Here is a 19,232-nt window from a genome sequence, read left to right as displayed (position 1 = left end):
GTACAAAAAAGGATAGATTAAAAGACGGACTCAAATGAATCAGTTATTTGAATCACTTTATTGAAATGACTCCTCAATTAAGTAAAAATGAATCAGATAGAATAGGCTAAATTAGAGAATAGGCTAAATTAGGAATAATTATGATTTTGTGTGTGTGTGTGTGTGTGTGTGTGTGTGTGTGTGTGTGTGTGTGTGTGTGTGTGTGTGTGTGTGTGTGTGTGTGTGTGTCTGAAAGTAGTATTTTATGCTCTGCATTTATTTGATTAAAATACAGAGAAAACTGTACAAATGAAACAATAATTATTCCAAACTTTGGCCTGTATAAAGTCATAGTCATGTTGAATATGAATTCAAACATTTCTCATCACATTCCTTTTTTAGCTTTAAACTCTTGCTGTACGACATCTATTCGTGTGTATGTCCCTATGACATTTTAGCAGACACTTGAAAAACATCCTTTCACTCAAGCTTTGAAACGCTAATGTTCCTCTGGCCGCAGCAGCTCTGGTGGTGGTGTCAGATCCCGTTCTCTACTGTCTATTAATGGCACAACAGCAGTTAAATCTGTCTGAAAAGGGGTCATAAAGAGTCATTCTTCTGCAGGACAAAGCTCTGATTATGTGTTTGGATCGGACTGTCCTCCGCCACATTCCTCCCTCTCTGAACCGCTGGACGTCTCTTGATCTCCAGCTTCTGCTCGAGCGTTCAGGGTTGAGCTGGTGAGACAGAGAGACGATTGAGCAGGAACAGACAGAACATGGTCAGGATGAGACATTCAATTATTCAATCGTTCCAATATGATTCATTCAATGGATTTTAGTGTTGTTTAACAAAATGACAATTGTCCAGCTGATGCTTTCCAAAAACTTTCAGAACACAAAAACTATAATATATAGTATTATTATGTAAAACTGTGAGTTATGAAAACAACACGTGATCTCTCACAACCTATTTTTCATCAGTGTAAAGTTCAGTACGCAGTACAAATAGGCTATTTTTACTGTAAAAAGTTGCCGCAAGTGCTTGTGCCGCCTTATAATCTTTAAGTTTAGTCGACTTAGAATGTGAAGTTGCATTGAGTGAAAATAGGATTTTTAAGTAATCTCAAGTTAAATCTGGGAACGTTATGCAAACGTGAATTTTCAAGTTGTTATACCTTATTTTAACTATAATTTTTAATAGGAAATTATACATATAGGTTGTTTCCAAAATAATGCACTATATACTTCTACTATCCACAATGTAAAAAAACAAAAAAAAAGCTGCTGCCTTAAAGTTGTAAGAAATAAATTTGGATGTTTAAGTAATTTCAACTCAAATTGCATTAATCTGACTTAAAAAATGAGTTGAATCTTGTATAATTTTGTGTGTGTGTGTGTGTGTGTGTGTGTGTGTGTGTGTGTGTGTGTGTGTGTGTGTGTGTGTGTGTGTGTGTGTGTGTGTGTGTGTGTGTGTGTGTGTCTGTGTGTGTGTGCGTGCGGAAATTGCTTAACTTATGATGGTGAGTTGAAGCCACCATCCAAATAATGTCGAATCAATAATGTGTCATTGTTAACTGCACTGAATCAGCATGACGTTTGCACCAGCAGCTCATGTTGAGAAATTTCATCCGAAAAGGAATAATAATGGCATTGAATCAATGTTACAATGGAATGAATGTCAAACATGAGGATGCTTGTATACTTTCAGAACATGACTTGAGCCACACAAAAAGAAGACAATACATCTCACAAGATCTCAGCAGAAGCTCTTGTTGAGAATTAACCGGGGTTTAGACGGTGATGTTTATTGAGAAAGTTTTAGTCACCATTATGGTGATCAGTGTTTCCTTTAGTTGGGCACTTTCACTCGTGGGTTTTTTTTTATGTGAGTTTACATAATTTGTTGCAAACATTTTTATTGATATATGTATTTTTTGTGTAGGTTGTTAATTTGTAAAAACTTTTTTTTTTTTATTTTTATTTTTTATGTGAGTTTACATAATATGTTGCAATTGATCATTTATGTATATTTTTGTGTAGGTTGTTTATTTGTAATTTTTTTTTTTTTTTTTTTTTTTGAGAAACAACAATATTGCAAAAATAAGAATACAAACATTTCAGGGGTGTATAAAAGAAAAAAGTACAAAAAAACACTACATTTTTAACAGTTAACAGTTTTTGCTTTTAAGGTATTGTTTCAAAATGCTAATTATAATTTTTTTTATCACCATCCATGAAACACCTCAGCTTTTACAAAACTATCAGCAATCTTAGCTAATCCAAAATATTTTTTACTAGGATATTCCCAAAATAAATGAGTAATTTCAGGGGAACATCAAAGAAAAAAAAAAATCTGACAATTGAATGTGTCCTCTTCATATTCTCGTTTAACCCTTACGAAACAAAAATATGTTGCAGTATATTAGAACATATCATGTAATACATTAGGCAATATATTCACATGGGATTTAATATTTATATTCTCCAATATATTGCAGTATATGAAAGCGGCAATCATTTGTATATTTTGCAATATATTACAGGAATATATAATATATTGTATAATACCATCAATATATTATTCCATGTATTTACAACATATTATAATATATTTCAAGTAGCCTAATATATTGGTAAATATATTTTCCTTTCGTACACTCTAAAAAATGCTGGGTTAAAAACAACCCAAGTTGGGTTGAAAATGCACTAACCCAACAATTGAGTTGTTTTAACCCAATGGTTGAGTTGTTTTAACCCAGTGGTTGGGTTAAATGTTGCTTAAGACAACCCATTGCTGGGTAAGAACAACTCAACCATTGGGTAAAAACAACTCAATTGTTGGGTTAGTGCATTTTCAACCCAACTTGGTTTTTTTTTAACCCAGCATTTTTTAGAGTGTAAGGGAAGTGCGTTATTCGGGTATTAGACGTGCAGTTTTTAGATCACAAAGAGACAGAATAGAGCATAATACGCGCCCTGGGACGCATCTTCGGTTGACTTGAGTTGAGTATCTGTTCATTGTAGGTCAGTGGTATAAAAACGATCTGTGTGTTGATGTCCAGTAGGATGTCTCCCTCCAGTGGATCATCCTCATCCTCACCGGCATGAACTAACAAGTCACTGAACTCTCTGACCCGCCCGGAATGTGACTAATTACACCTGAACTAGTGAAACATTTACACGAGCATTGAAGTTTACACTGTGCCTTTCATATTACGTCTGCATGACTCAGGCATTTTGATATTTTCTGCGGATTAGTCTATACATCGTTAAGCCCAGACGGAGAGAAATTTCTCCAAACGAATAGTCAATGCAATTTAGATTTATTTACATTTAATAGTTTGATCTTCAAGCGAAGAAGACAGACGAATGTAAACAATGTCAGTGAAGTTTTGACTTCTGAGAGAGAGAGAGAGAGAGAGAGAGAGAGAGAGAGAGAGAGAGAGAGAGAGAGAGAGAGAGAGAGAGAGAGGGGGTGGTTGGTGGGGGGGTTGCTCATATAAAACTTCGCTTCGCATCCTCTCTGGTTTGTTTCAGTTTAAAGTGTCGCTGTAGTTGTTTTCATTTCTCATCTCGTTTGTTCATTTGCTGTGGACCATGAGCGGTAAGACATTTCACTTTCAGCTGTTGATCTGTTCAGCCTCTTCACACCGATTCATTCAAACAGAATAAGATCAGAGTTAGAGATGAAATGTTTGATTTTTAAAACGATACATTATGGATCAAAACACGTTTAACCTTCAAATTCTTGGTGTTGTTTTACTACTAGATATGCTAACAAAAATATGTTCTAAAAACGTTTTGCTAACGTTTCCATTATGAAAATATACGTGCCGTTTTCTGCTTGATCATGCGAATGTTACTTTAGAATGATACAAATATACTCCTATAATAATAATAATAATAATAATAATAATAATAATAATAATAATAATAATAATAACAAAAAAGATTTGACAAACAACCATGTAAAATAATTCAGAATGTTTTTCTAATGAACAGTGTATGTTTTAGTAATGTTGTGCTACATAAGCTATTATAAAAACTTATAACTCTGAACGAAAGTTATGTTAACGTTACTGAAGGACATATTCATAACTTTGAGAGAACCTTGCAAGAACGTTTGCCAAAGTTAGCAAGTTGTTTGTTTTAGTATAGTATAGTATAGTATAGTATAGTATAGTATAGTATAGTATAGTATAGTAGCTATCGTAAAATTAGTGTATTTATTAGAATTTTGTTAATATTATTGTAGTGTTGTTTGTGTGTTTTGTTGTGCTGCCTATCCATGTGTTATAGTGTTAGTGTAGTGTGTTGGTCATGTGTGTGTGTGCGTGTGTGTGTTGATGTTAGTGTACAGTGGTGTGTAAAGTTTCCAGCTCTGGATTCCTTCACTATGAGACACTCGTTGAGATTCCAGCATGTGTTTGGACCTGCCTCACCTGAACACAGGCGCACACAAACCCCTCACACACACTCACCCCTAAATGTTTTTTTTTTTTTTTGGAAAATCCTGCTGGTTGTGCTTTAGACAAGATTTGTTTTTATTTTTAACTTTTTTGATTTAGTGGAACTGATATCTTCATGCCCCTGTGGGTGTGTGTGCAGGTATTGACAGGTCTGTGTGAAAAGCGTCTCTCTCTCTCTCTCTCTCTCTCTCTCTCTCTCTCTCTCTCTCTCTCTCTCTCTCTCTCTCTCTCTCTCTCTCTCTCTCTCTCTCTCTCTCTCTCTCTCTCTCTCTCTCTCTCTCTCTCTCTCTCTCTCTCTCCAGCTGTTGCCCTAGTCGCTCTTTTGGCCCTCCTGCAGTGCATTTACCTGCTCACATCTGTGTTTTATGCTCATGTGGACCTGTGATGTTCCCCCTTTATCTCGTGTGTTCGTCTCGATCTCATAAAAAAGCTATTTTAAGACATTTTGTAGAATGTGTACTATGTGGTTCATATGGAAAAGATAAGCATTAACTTTTGAATGTTTTGAAACTCGTGAATGGTTTTTAGAAATTTGGGAACAAACGAACAAACGTTTTCCAGTAACGTTACTAGAACGTTCGCTCAGTGTTATCTGGTTCTCCGACTATTAGCACAAAAACTTTGTTTATACATAATTTATATACGTTTTTTCCCTGAAATGTTTGGTTGGATGTTTGTCTAATGTTTTTTTAAATGTCAGTACTTGTTTCAGAACATTTAGAGAACATTTAAAATAATGTGAAAGTATAATTATAATGAAAATGTCCTGATAATTTACTCAGACATGCACATGCACATCTGATGTTCATGTCTTTTTTTCTTCTGTAAAAAATACATTTAGTTTTTTGAGGAAAGCATTCCAAGATTTTTCTCCACGTTATGAACTTCAATGGGAACTAACGGTTGAAGGTCCAAATCAATGCAGTTTCAGAGGAAGGGCTTCAGAGGCTCTGCACGATCCCAGAGGAATAGAGTCTTTATCTAGCCAAACCATCGGCCATTTTCAAGAACAAAATTAAATTGATATACTTTTTAACCTAAATTGCTCCTCTTGCGCTGCTCTGCGGCACACCACGGACTACGTAATCACCTTGGGAAGGTTACGTTAGATGTAGGCGTAAGTACCAGAGATGTTTGTAATACATTTGTATTAGTCTTCGCACCTTTGCAAACCGGTGGTTTGGCTAGATAAAGACCCAATTCCTCGTGATGCAGAGCCTCTGAAGCCCTTCCTCTGATACTGCATTGATTTTAGGACCCCTTTGAAAACGAGATGGTGCATCTCAAGAGGTTTATCCTTAAAGAATACATTTTTAGCATTTGGACATTAGTTCACATTGAAGTCCATTATGAGGAGAAAAATCCTAGATTGTTTTCCTCAAAATGTTTTTTATTTCTTTTTGACTGAAGAAAAAAAAGACATGAACATGTTGGATGGGATGGGAGTTAAATATCAGGAAATGTTTATTTTGAAGTGAAAACTCATTTTTGTAAAACATTTACAAAACTGCACATTTTGAACGTTGCAAGAACATTGTAAAATGGGAAAATTAGCTCTGAAAAGAGCCACGTGAGAAGATCATGACCACCTTATGTTTTCACAGGAGAATGGCTGCTGGGAGACGAGGCTTCGGTCGTGGCCTCGTCAGAGGAGGAGAAGTGCGAGGAGCTCTGGGAGCGAGTGGAAGGAGTCCGGCACAAACTGACCCGCATCCTGAACCCGGCCAAGCTGACGCCGTATCTGCGGCAGTGTAAGGTGATCGACGAGCAGGACGAGGACGAGGTGCTGAACTCCAGTCAGTATCCGCTGAGAATCAGCAGAGCCGGTGAGGATGCCTGAACCACATCACACAGGGATGGATGATTAACATAATGAGTTTTATCTTTGCTTAGAAATTGTTTGCGTTAGTTGGGCTCTTGACCCTTGACTTTAAGCAATTACAGGTGCTTTCAGAAAACATTTCTGCTTTGATAAATGCTAGTAAGGTAGAATTTGGAGTGACTTCACCAGCTCACAAGGTGTGTGGAAGCAGAAAATATAAAAAAGGGAATCCAGCAACACTTGTGGTAACTTTAATAAACACTAAAAAAAAGTTTCGAGCCTTCTTCAGTAACTCTGTACATACTCATTCAACACCCAGAGGAAAAATGAATAAATCAATCAAGGGTCAAGAGCCCAACTACAGCAAACACAGATGGTTCCTCTTTCCTAGTGATTTTATTCATTAACATGAGGTGTCATCACTAATGCTCATACCGAGTTTGTTGGGTCTGTCCAAATACCCACACTAGAGAGGACGTGACAGGAAGTAGGAGCGCAAGACTGTCCCATATCTTAAAAATGCCAAAGTGCAGTGCCACACACTAAACACACACTGAACCATTTTGACCATTAAGCCATTTTTAAGGCAAAAAAGTTAGAGATCCTTAAAGGGGTCATATGATGTTTCTAAACATAACATTATTTTGTGCATTTAGTTCATTGCAATGTGTTTATGCAGTTTTAGGCTAAAAAACTCATCATTTTACACATACAGTATCTTATTGTTGCTCCTCTATACACTGCCTTTCTAAAACACGTCTACTTTTACAAAACTCATCATTCTGAAAGTGCGGTGTGCTCTGATTGGACAGTGGCATTGGATCGGAAATGTCATATCCCTAACCATATTTGGAACATCAGCTCCCAAAGCAAAGCAATGTTGACAGATGATAGGGGGTGTGTTTGAACAAAGCGGTTTAGGAAGGTGTGGCTTAGACAACTTTTACAAAGAATATCTCTTTGGGTTTGAGACTTTGAGATTTGTAACTCTGCAGATCTTATACATGCCCAAACAGCCACACTACAGAGAATAGAAAACAAGAAATGGCATCACATGACCCCTTTAATATTTTAAGGACGATCAAAGAATGTTTTCTGTCAACATTATGAGGACTTTCATCAAATACTAATGGCAATATGTGGCGATTTCATTAAAATTCTTTAAAAGATTTTAATTCTAAAAAGTCAGGAACAATATCTTTTGGACAGGCTACAAAACTTTCCCACATTGATGTTCTTTTAAAACCGCACAAACAAACAACCTTATTCATTTGAAGTTAGTTGTCATTCTAATGTTTAAAGGATGTTCCAAGAATGTTGTTCTAAGAATGATCTCTCCCAACACTGTAAAAAAAATCTACAAACAATGTTTAAAAAACAGCATCCATATCACCCTGTAGCCCAAGACTGGTTTCTCACTGAAGCTAAGCAGGGCTGAGCCTGGTCAGTACCTGGATGGGAGACCAACTGGGAAAACCAGGAGCTGCTGGTAGAGGTGTTAGTGAGGCCAGCAGGGGGTGCTCACCCTGTGGTCTGTGTGGGTCCTAACACACCAGTATAGTGATGGGGACACTATACTGTCAAAGAGCACCGTCTTTCGGATGAGACGTTAAACCGAGGTCCTGACTCTCTGTGGTCATTAAAAATCCCAGGATGTCCTTCGATAAAGAGTAGGGGTGTAACCCCGGCATCCTGGCCAAATTTGCCCATTGGCTTCTGTCCATCATGGCTAATCATCCTCCTATCCCGATTGGCTTCATCACTCGGTCTCCTCAGCTGGTGTGTGGTGAGCGGTCTGGTGCAATATGGCTGCCGTCGCATCATCCAGGTGGTGCTGCACATTGGTGGTGGTTGAGGAGATTCCCCCTTCTATGTAAAGCGCTTTGAGTGCCTAGAAAAGTGCTATATAAACGTAACGAATTATTATTATTATTATTATTATTATTATTATTATTATTATTATTATTATTATTATTATTATTAAACAATGCTTTAGTCCTACCCACATGGAAAGAACCTATATGAGGATATATGCGCATATATGAAACATATATGCAGTTTATATGTACATATATGCTGCATATATGCACATATATGTCAATATGTATGCTGCATATATGCACATATATGTCAATATGTATGCTGCATATATGCACATATATAATATGTATGCTGCATATATGCACATATATATTCCACATATAGGTAAAATTGAGGTGCATATATGTGCATATCAGGCCATATAGGTCTCCTGTATTGCTTCTTTATATCCACATATAAGCCATATAAGATATGTCTCAGCTCATGGCAGGATCCGGTCATAGCTCAATGTAATTTTACAGGTTATGGTCTGTATTATTTGTTTTGTTTTTTGTTTTTACAGAATTTTCCTGTTTTTTCATTATACAAGAAATGCCTGGTGTTTTACAGATATTCGCTGTAATTTAAATTTCGACTATTAAATTTACAGGAATTGCTTGTATTCTGGTAGCCTATTACATCTTTTTTTTTTTTAAGATGGATTTTTACAGAATAATATGTAATTTTAGCCTATACATAAAAGTGTGATTAATATTTTACAGATTTTTTTTTTGTAAAATTAGAAAAAAGTAAATGAATGTTTAACTACAGAAATCAGCAGTCATTCAACATGTTTTACTTACCATTTAAGATAATGTGTTGGTTAGTGAGTTGTTTTAGGCTAAATAATAGTATTTGTACATTAGGCCTATACATATTAGTCAAACTATAAATTGGATTGTAGCTACTAATCTTTTAACCTTGTCTTGCAAACAAAAAAAAAGAAGCTAATTTTGATAATTTTTTGCACTGAAATTCTCCCCTAAATTTCCTAACCACATCTATTCATGTACATTTGATGGGTTTCCAGATCCAGTTGTAAATGCAGCTGTGTGTGTGTGTGTGCATGTGCGTGTGCTTGCATGCGCGCGCGCGTGACGCAGTTTCAAATTTGCTGCCGGTTAATTTTCCGTTAGTCACGCCCACAACAGTTTGCGGAGAGGTAACGTTACAGTGATGTTAGAGCGGGTGATTTGATTTTATATTAGGCTAAGCTACACTCGTGAAGTGAGTCGTGAGATTAACTGGATTTGAGCAGCCGTGAGCAGGATCTCGGAACTATGTGAGGAAAAATAACGCGCCATTTCAGCGAGAATGTCTCGGCAACTACAGCGACTTTTGACAAGCAGCGGCCATCATATCAACCGATCACTGGGCTGAGGTAAGAGTCTCATTCTATGATATTTATATCGTGTGGCTGCACATTGATGTTGTTGGTTGTTTTAAAGCTGTTGTTAACATTTCTAATCGTTGTTCAGTCACATAACTGGCGTTGAGTAAAACACTGAAAATTATAGCAGTTCAGGCCTCTTTCAATTTTCCATCTGTTTAACCAAGAAAGATTAACTTAGCTATTCATAAAGTTTGAAAGGTTGTATGTGGTAGTTATGTTACCGTCATTATATCTTTTGAAACAATGAACTAACGTTATCGATTAACTATAGACCTATATATATATATATATATATATATATATATATATATATATATATATATATATATATATATAGCTCTGGAAAAATGAAAATATATTATATTATCATCGATCCAGATGATTGGACAGTTACGTTACACCCCTAGAGAGTTATATGATGCAGCTAACGTTAAGTCAAAGTAATATAATTTTACTTTAATTATAAATACTGTAAATTTAGCTCAGCTTCCAGATCACATTAGGTTGAGGTTTTTGGTCTCAGTAAAACATGCTGGCATGTTTTAATTCATGTAATAGTCCTATTTTTTTATTTGTATTATTTTTTTATGCTTTTTTGTGTGATTTCAGGTCCTGTGGAAAGACTGGAGGTCTACAGCAGGTGAGCATTGCAGGTGTGGAATGGGCACTGTTCTTCTCATTCAACAAATTCTTTGTTTGCATCTTATCATGCAGCTGTTTTGAATAGTATTTTGTTATAATTGCAACTAGAATAATTCAGAAACATGGCTTTTCCTATCACTGCTATCCTGACACAGCTCTCTACCCTTCATTCCAGCGGATGATCAGCCGTAGCTGCTCGCATCTCAGCCTGCTTGATGGAAATTTCCGACCTTCACCTGGATGACCTTTACCTTCAACTCAACCTCGCCAAGACGGAAGTGCTCGTGGTTTCAGTCAGCCCTACCTTTGTGTTATAACTGATCAGTTAATCTTCACAGACCACATTGCTAGAACTGCCCGATCTTTAGATTTTCCTTGTACAGCATTGGGATGATCAGGCCATTCCTATCGAAACATGCTACACAACTCATCCAAGCTCATGTTCCAGCCACTGGCATCAGTGTTTGCTGATGCACTGTGAAGACTTGCGCTGTGAAGGCAAATGGCGCATTGTGGTGCCATCCCAAAGAGGCGCAAAATCACTTTCACAGACCTTTATCTGGACTGTTCCATGCTGGTGGAATAACCTGACTAACTCCAGCCATTTTCAGGAGACCACTAAAGATGCATTCTTTTGTGAACACATGACCCATAAAACTAGCTCTTTTCTGTTTAACAAAACTGCTAGACTAACTAAAAATTGTCACTGCACTTATTGCTGCTTCCATACTCTTCATTTGTAAGTTGCTTTGGATAAAATTTAATTGTACATGTATAAAATAATAACTGCAATGTGACAGTATAAAAGAAAGATAATTGTCTTTTAATGTAGATATTTTTGCATATTCTAAATTATATACTAAGCTTGTATTTCCTACAACTGAAGTAACTTGACATATGTGTTATGTAAAATGACTAATAATGTAAATGTGCAGTTTCTGTACAATATTTTGTAAATTTAACAGAAATTGGCTGTAAAGGTTGCTATTTATGTACAAGTAGGCCTACTTAATTTAGAGGTTGAAGTTGTGAGTGGTTCTGTTCAAATAAATATTAATACTGTAAATATGCAAACATGTTTTTGAATTGATGTGCTTACTGCATTTTTATAAATAATATCTTAGTTATTGTACATAGAAAACATATATTTTAAAAGTAAATTACTGTAGATGGACAGCAGGTTTGTAAAATAAATTTGATTGAAAATTTAATGTTTTATGTGTAATTTAACATAATTGATCCGTTTTTCCACAGTTTAATAAATTATAATTAACATTAATATACTGTAATTCATTTTTTTACAGTGTAGGTGAACATATAGGTGCATATATGCACACATATATGTACATATAATATAGGAAAACGGCCAATTTTATATATGTCACATATATTAAAAACCTATATCAAATCCTATATTAAAACATATATGTTTATATAGGTTCTTTCCATGTGGGTAACCTTTTGAGAACATTATTCAAGACCAGATACCATTGAACAAACATCCCATTAATGTTACTGAAAGAACTTTGAGAGAACTTGAATGTTAACCATAATTCTGAGAACGTTCCCTGGTAGCTGGGACTGCAATCACAAACAGGTCTAGTTTTTTCGACGTTAGAGGAATGTTTATGATGCTCCTGAAACACTGTTTCAAGACCTCAACATTATCAGAATGCGGATTTGTAACATTCCAAGAGCAGAAAAATGTCCAGTTTCCTTTAATGTTTATAAAATGTTATTTAAAGGATGTTCCTGAAACATTCTCTCAATCATTCGAACACCTGCTGCGACCAAGCACTGAAAGAAAGAGAAATAAGAACACAACTGAAGATAAAACACATTAAGTCTCTGAAGATTAAACAACTCCACAAACAGCATTAGCAGATTTACTTATCACAAAGCAGATTTACTTTATTTCTGTCAGACGTTCTTTTATCAAAGGCATTATTAACAGAGGTTTATCTTTGACTAAAGTCACCATTATGGGGATCAGTGTTTGCATTCGTTGGGCTCTTGAATGAAGCAATTGCAGGTGCTTTCAGAAAACATGTCTGCATTGATAAAAACTAGTAAGGTAGGATCTAAATAAATAGTTCAATAAATCCAGCAACACTTGTGGTAAGGGGAGCTTTAATAAATGCTAAAAACCACCAATGTGTTTCGGCTTGAGAGCCCTCTTCAGTAACTGTTTTCTGAACGTACTAATAATCAATCAAGGGTCAAGCCATTATAAGGGCATTTCAAAAAAAGTTCTACAAACAATGTTTAAATCATTTTTTTAGTGTTAACCTTTTCAGAATTTAATCTCTAGAGTAAGTTCTGCCAGGAAGACTCGAATGTTTCGTCACTTATTACTGTCAGATCTAACCTATCATGGTCTAATACGAGAATATAAAAGGTTGGTACTTACACGTTTGAGTTTGCAGATGCTGACACCATCATTTACCTCCATCCTCACCACCACCACCAGGATGGTCCCTGCCATACCCCCCTGGGGTCAGCTGCGCCCCTGCCTTTATCTTCAGGCAGGAAATGCAGAGTCCGTTACCATCTCTAGACGTGAGCTACAGACACCAAAGAACTCTTAATATTATACTTTAGGGTGACCTTATTTTTATTACCGAAAACAAGGACACTCGGCCTGCCAATAAGATAATCAAATGATACTCAAATTTACTCAAAGATTTCTTAAGAATTTCAATACATTTAAAGTATGCTTCCTCTGTTTGGATAGAAAATTGTTATATTAGAGCTTGAAAACAGGACATGTCCTAGGAAAACAGGACGTTTGGTCACCCTATTATACTTGCTGGTTTTTCATAAAAATTAACGTGTGTAACTTAATTTGGCCTACCGAGTCTTTATGGTCGAACTTTATTGAAGACTAGATTACATTGGGGCGGCAGTGGCTCAGTGGTTCATGTAGGTTGTCTACAAACCAGAAGGTTGGTGGTTCGATCCCCGGTTCCACTTGACCAAGTGTCGAAGTGTCCATGAGCAAGACACCTAACCCCAGCTGCTCCCGACGAGCTGGATGGCGCCTTACATGGCTGACATCACCGTCGGTGTATGAATGGGTGAATGTGAGGCAAAAATGTAAAGCGCTTTGGATAAAAGCGCTATATAAATGCAGTCCATTTAACATTGAACAAACGTTCTATTAATGTTACTGGAAGAGCGTTTGATCATAACGTTGAGAGAACCTACTTAACCAAAGTTCAAGGAACATTCCCTGTTCACTGGGAAGACAGTACGGCCGAATTGGGAAATTCTGCAATGTCATAATATCAGGTCATGAGTCATGATACAAGACACGTTTGTTCTGACTGTTTGCACTCAGGTTCATTCGTTGAAAAGCTCCAGCCTCACATTTCTCACACACACATCTGGAAAAGTCAATAGGGAAGCAAAAAACGTTTTCTCTTGTGGAAAGCGAAGGGCTGTGGTGGGTAAAATAGGCTTAAAAGACAATTAACAATTATAAACGTGACGCACTGACGATATCGGATGAGAACAAAACTTGAACTGAATTATGTCAAAGTCTATGAATTTTGCAACGCTATTCATTTCCTGTTTATTTTCATGAAGCTGCTTTCAAACAATCTGTATTTGGTATAAAGCGCTATTGAAATAAACTGGACTTGACTCAATATTAGCCCAACACTCACCAATGCAAATTCACTCTAAATAGTACATGATGTGATCTGATTGGTGGGCAAATTTGTTAGTATCAGTGTGCAGTGATTTGATTGGCCGCTGTGTGTGTACAGGGCGTTTATTGGACATCCTGAGGGGGCGTGGCGAGCGTGGCCTACAGGCCTTTATGGAGTCACTGGAGTTTTATCATCCGGAGCAGTTCACACAGCTGACCGGACAACAACCGACGCAACGCTGCTCCATTATGCTGGGTGTGTGAACACGGCTCATTTCTACCATTTAAAGTCTGTTTCTATAGTCTTTTCTCCTGTATTGTGATGTATATCTGATTGAAATGGCTTCCAGAACAAGAACAAATGTAGGACGGGACTTTGTGTCCATGAGGAATTGGCTGGACGGTTGCACATTTTTTTAAATCAATGTGCCTTGTAAACTTGTATCAAAATGACTTTCCCTCCCTCTTGCAGCGACTTCTCTTCTCTGAGGACAAGCGCAGGGCAACCTGTCAATCACATGAGATCCACCAATAGAAAACTACAACCATCCAATCAATTCCCCACGGACAAAACCAAGCCCCGCCCTACATTTGTTCTTGTTCTGGAAGCCATTACAGTCTAGGCACTATAGGGAAGAAAAGACGACTTTGATTGTCCTTCACGCAGCAGTTTAATGTTATTTTTGTAATCTCGTGTGTAGATGAGGAGGGTCCTGAGGGTCTGACTCAGTTTCTGCTGCTGGAGGTGCGTAAGCTGCGAGAGCAGTTGCGTGGCAGTCGTCTGTGCGAGCGTCGTCTGTCTCAGCGGTGCCGTGTGGCCGAGGAGGAGCGCAGCCGAGCTGAACGCAAAGCGCAAGAGCTGCGACAGGACCGGATACAGCTGGAGAGGTGCGTTTATGTATATAAATATATATAATTACCCCCAAAATATAATTTAAAGTCATTATTATGTTAAATGAGAAAAGTATCAAATAGACATATATTATATTTACTTCAACATAAACAGTCCATGACAGTGAGTACATGATGACAGATTTTTTTTTTTTAATGAAATAATACCCCACATTAGAAATTAAAGCTGCCAGTAGTTGGCGCTAAATTTCTAATTGAGTAAGACAATGAGTCATTTATTCATTAGATTAATTCAGTAATTAAGTAAATAGCTCTCTTTGTCAATGGGCCATTGAATCATTTGTTCACCTGAACGTGAATCCATATAACACAATACTAACGTCTTAATCGTAAAATCAGTATAACTTTCGCACTTGTGTGATATTGCTTATCATATGATATAAATATGAGACAAGAACTCATACAGGGTAATTTTTGCCCTGATATCTTGAATTTTGAACTGCATTGTACTGTAAGATGAACTACAAAGGTCTTTAATAATTGTAACATGTTATTTATTTTTCCATAACTAATGAATAAAATTAACACGTTACATCTATAACCCTAATATATACATCATATCATTTATCATTCCGACCCCAAACATATATATATATAGTCAAACATGGTGTTATGGGATCCCAGGGATTGCATGAACTGATAAAAATGTGTACCTTAAATACATACTAAGTCACTTAGGATAAAAGTATTTGCCAAATGCCTGAATCTGTTCCTACATGTGTGTTTCTGGGTCAGGTTGAGGCAGGACTGGGAGTCTGGTACTCGTGAGTTGGGTTTGCTGAAGGACAGACACCTGGATCAGGCTGTGAAATACTCACGAGCGCTCGAGGAACAGCGCAGGGCTGCGGCGCGTGAGAGAGAACTGCTCACTGAGGTAATATACACTGACAATTAAGACTCGTCCCTCATAAAATCACTTGTAGATCAGTTGAAACATTTATAGAAGTGTTGACTACATAGTTTTAAAGGGGACCTATTATACCCCTTTTTACAAGATACGTCTCAGGTGTCCCCAGAATGTATCAATGAAGTGTCAGCTCAAAATACCCCACAGATCACGTATTATACCATGCTGAAGATGCCCATTTTGAAGTGGACGGAAAAACATACTGTTTTCATGCATGTGTCTTTAAATGCAAATTAGCTGCTGCTGCTCCCCGCCCCCTTATCTAGAAGAGGGCGGAGCCTGTACAGCTCGTGCCTCCGATACTCTGCCAAAAACTAAAACATCTGTGATCATCTCTATCGCGGTCATGCTCACAAGACATTGAACTTTTTCATCAGCATGACGTTTATTATCTGTGTTAAGTTTAAGCCTCTCTATTGTGCTTAAACAGTCAAAAACACACAGTTCACATAAACACAATCGGTGCTGCTTTAAAATGCTGTGGCGAGGTGATAAACATGGCAGACTGAGGGGCGGGGTCTATTGTAGTAGGGCGGAGTCTGTCAGCAGTCATGGGCGGGGCTTAATCAAATGTGACATCACACTGCTACAATCGGCAAATGGCTTGTTCTGAGACACTGCTTATGATTTATGGGGATTAAAAAACAGGAGTGGGTGGAGTTTTACCATTGTAGGGTGGCTGCGTACGCACACTGACAACACACATTTATGTTTAAACACCATGTAAAAGTGAATTGTGCATAATAGGTCCCCATTAAAGTTCTTAGCGGCTCATTGTTCACCATCAAATGATACGATAAACCCTAAACTGTTCGTTGAGACACTTCACTGCACAGAGTTTATGTCAGGCTCATAGTGGGCGTGTCCGTGTGACGTGACTGACAGGTGGAACAGCTCAGGAAGAGATTACTGGAGGCGGATAAAAGAGCAGACGATGGCTCCGCCCCCTCTCTGACGCATCATACAAGCAGTGAGGCATGTGACCACTCAACTGTAGCCCTAAAGGAGACGCCGCCGCTCGCCGCGAGAAAGAGCGAGTACAATTCTGGAAATCAGGTCAGTCCCGAGACTCTCTCTGCTCGTCATGGCACTTCCAGAAGCGTGTGTAATGTGTGTATATGTGTGTATATGTGTGTGTGTGTAGGCTCTTTTGGACATCCTCCAGCAGGACCGGCAGGAGGCGGCGGAGCAGCGGCAGGAGTTGTGCGGCACCATCGCCCGACTGCAGGGGGAGCTGGAGAGCTCGGAGTCGCAGAGAGAGAAAGTGAGAGGAAACCTGAATTCAGAACCACATACTTCTCTTACTTCCTCTGCCGTATGCGACAGAAACAGTATGAGTTGTGTGATAGCAGAGGTGGAAAGAGTAACAAAATATTCTACTCAAGTAAAAGTACTGTTACTTCAATGAAATTTTACTTAAGTACAAGTAAAATTACTGGTCTAAAAATGTACTCAAGTAAAAGTAAAAAGTAGCTCATTTAAAATGTACTCAGAGTAAAAGTTACTTAGTTACTTTTTTAACAGTGGGTGTGGGGGACTCTCCCCTGTAGGGTTGTGATAGAATGAGATTTTCACGATATGACAACTATCTCAGAAAACATCAATTAAACATTTACTGTACCTATTATTAAATGATGGTTATTATCACTTGTTAAAATGATGTTAAATGAATGAAGAAGATTGGTCTTTTTTTATTTGGTTGAACAAATGCTTTATTATAACAAACTTAAAACCATTTGTTTATTTTGTTTATCAAAATTTCAATAAAACATGTCTAATAAACTAAATTCAATAAATTATTATGAATTAGATTAACAACTTATTTTTATCATTAATTCGTTAATGTTTAAGAATAACAGAGTCCATATGTAGTAGACGGAGCAGCTCATTCACAGAGAGAGAACAAGCAGATCATATATTCATATAGCATTCAATGTGTAACGAGTAGAAATATAGTGTGGCCCCTTTAAGAGCTGCGCGCTCCCTGAAAACGAGTTCTGCATCTTGTGTAACTTATGTGCGCACTAAGTTTTGAGCTCCCATGTGTGGGGATTATTCTCTGTTTTTCTGTTGCTAACAGTCAGTTATTTTGTTTTATTGAGTAATGCTGTGGACGGAAATGGAGTTTGTGATCAGAGTTCAGCGGGAAATAAAGCGCGATCTGTTTGACGTCAATCGCCTCCGTGTTTGCATCCACTCCAGATATATTAAGTGAGCTATCCGCATTTTTCACCCGGACACAAGCGTTACAAATGTTGTGCTTTAATGTTCACAGACCATGTCGCGATTTGATTTATTTCTAAGGCCTACAGCTCCACATTCGAGTTTTTCGTTCATCCACCAGTTTGCGTGTATTACACCAAATCTACGTTATAATGTAAAGTTAAGGTTCATGACTGGATTCCGGGATTCCCTCTGCGTCACAGAAATCAATCGGCCTAAGTTATAAACATACCTTTATCTGCACAGAGGGATGTGTGCCCGAACATGTTCTATGTGTTTCTTCATTTGCATCCACATTTTGTGCAAATTTGATATCCTCCAGGACAACACCACATTATTTTTTTCTATATCCAAAGTATTTCCATACTAGCCAGGGGTTCACGACGGCGTTTTGCTTTCACCTGGGTGTCACTGACGTCTGTCTTGCTCGTCTCCATCTGATATTTGCGCACGTTCTCTCCCGCGCCCCGCGCCCTCTATTCAATATTAGTCATTTCCGGATCGCGGTCTTTTTCCTCCTCTCTTTGCATTAATGATTTATTTTTACTCAGTAACGGATGTGGTTTAAAATGTAGCGAAGTACAATACTTTCATCAAAATGTACTTAAGTAAAAGTAAAATTACAGATTTTTAAAACTACTTAAAAAAGTAGAAGTACACAGAAAAACTACTCAATTACAGTAACGCGAGTAAATGTAATTCGTTACTTTCCACCTCTGTGTGATAGTATGCTTGTTTTGTGTGTGGTGTGAAGCTATTGTGTTTTACAATATCAGACAGATGCTTCAGATAGCTTTTAAATGAGGTGTAGTATCAAAAGCATAATGAAATATGACTTCAAAACACCTTTACAGAAATAAACAGGAAAAACAGCATGAGTTGCATTATAATTAGGCAAGCACTAAATGGTGCGATGGCACCTATTGTATCCGTTAGTCGTTGTCTTCTTCTTCCGCCATGGGAGTCTATGGCAGCCCTAAGGAGCATATGGTAAAAAGTTGAGAAGAAAGAAATTTGGCACACTGATGGAGGTCAGTCCAAACATTCTCCACAGCCAATTTGGAGTCTCTAACTCAATTCCTCTAGCTGAACCAACCGTCCAAGGTTTCAAAAAACACTTTTTTGAGCTTGTCTGATTTTCATGAAAGTTTTACCAGATCATCTTCAGACCCTGCTGCCAAATTGGACGCGAGGCTATATTTACGCAATGCTTTTCCATATTCAGACCTAATTCGGTACATCCCAAGCATGACGTGAGGCTACAAGGCTGCTGCCTACTGAGGCGTTTCGAAGATGATTGGCCAGAATTATATAAAATGGTCAGAAGATATAAAAAAATGCAATTTTAGCTTATAACTTCTGAACAGTTTG

The 19,232-nt window shown here is 37.6% G+C and overlaps 1 protein-coding gene and 1 long non-coding RNA gene across 2 annotated transcripts in view; both read left to right on the top strand.

The window, feature by feature from the left end:
- The first annotated feature begins 3,467 nt into the window (after window positions 1-3,467).
- The window catches only part of zmp:0000000896 (caspase recruitment domain-containing protein 10), a 47,573-nt gene continuing 31,808 nt past the window's right edge, over window positions 3,468-19,232 (top strand). Inside the window, exons 1-7 of the mRNA XM_067454964.1 lie at window positions 3,468-3,585; window positions 6,055-6,276; window positions 13,938-14,075; window positions 14,521-14,707; window positions 15,467-15,605; window positions 16,524-16,694; window positions 16,783-16,902. Of these exons, the coding sequence (XP_067311065.1) occupies window positions 3,579-3,585; window positions 6,055-6,276; window positions 13,938-14,075; window positions 14,521-14,707; window positions 15,467-15,605; window positions 16,524-16,694; window positions 16,783-16,902 (984 nt within the window). The 5' untranslated portion in view covers window positions 3,468-3,578. The remainder of the gene's footprint in view (window positions 3,586-6,054; window positions 6,277-13,937; window positions 14,076-14,520; window positions 14,708-15,466; window positions 15,606-16,523; window positions 16,695-16,782; window positions 16,903-19,232) is intronic.
- LOC137091181 (uncharacterized) lies at window positions 9,173-11,467 on the top strand. The gene is made up of 3 exons (XR_010908038.1): window positions 9,173-9,513; window positions 10,135-10,178; window positions 10,343-11,467. It is a non-coding gene; the product is annotated as an uncharacterized lncRNA (long non-coding RNA).

The sequence above is a fragment of the Pseudorasbora parva genome, chromosome 2, assembly GCF_024679245.1.
Source record: "Pseudorasbora parva isolate DD20220531a chromosome 2, ASM2467924v1, whole genome shotgun sequence".
Lineage (NCBI taxonomy): Eukaryota > Metazoa > Chordata > Actinopteri > Cypriniformes > Gobionidae > Pseudorasbora > Pseudorasbora parva.
The sequence above is the reverse complement of the archived record's forward strand: the minus strand, read 5'-3'. Positions and strand labels throughout refer to the sequence as shown.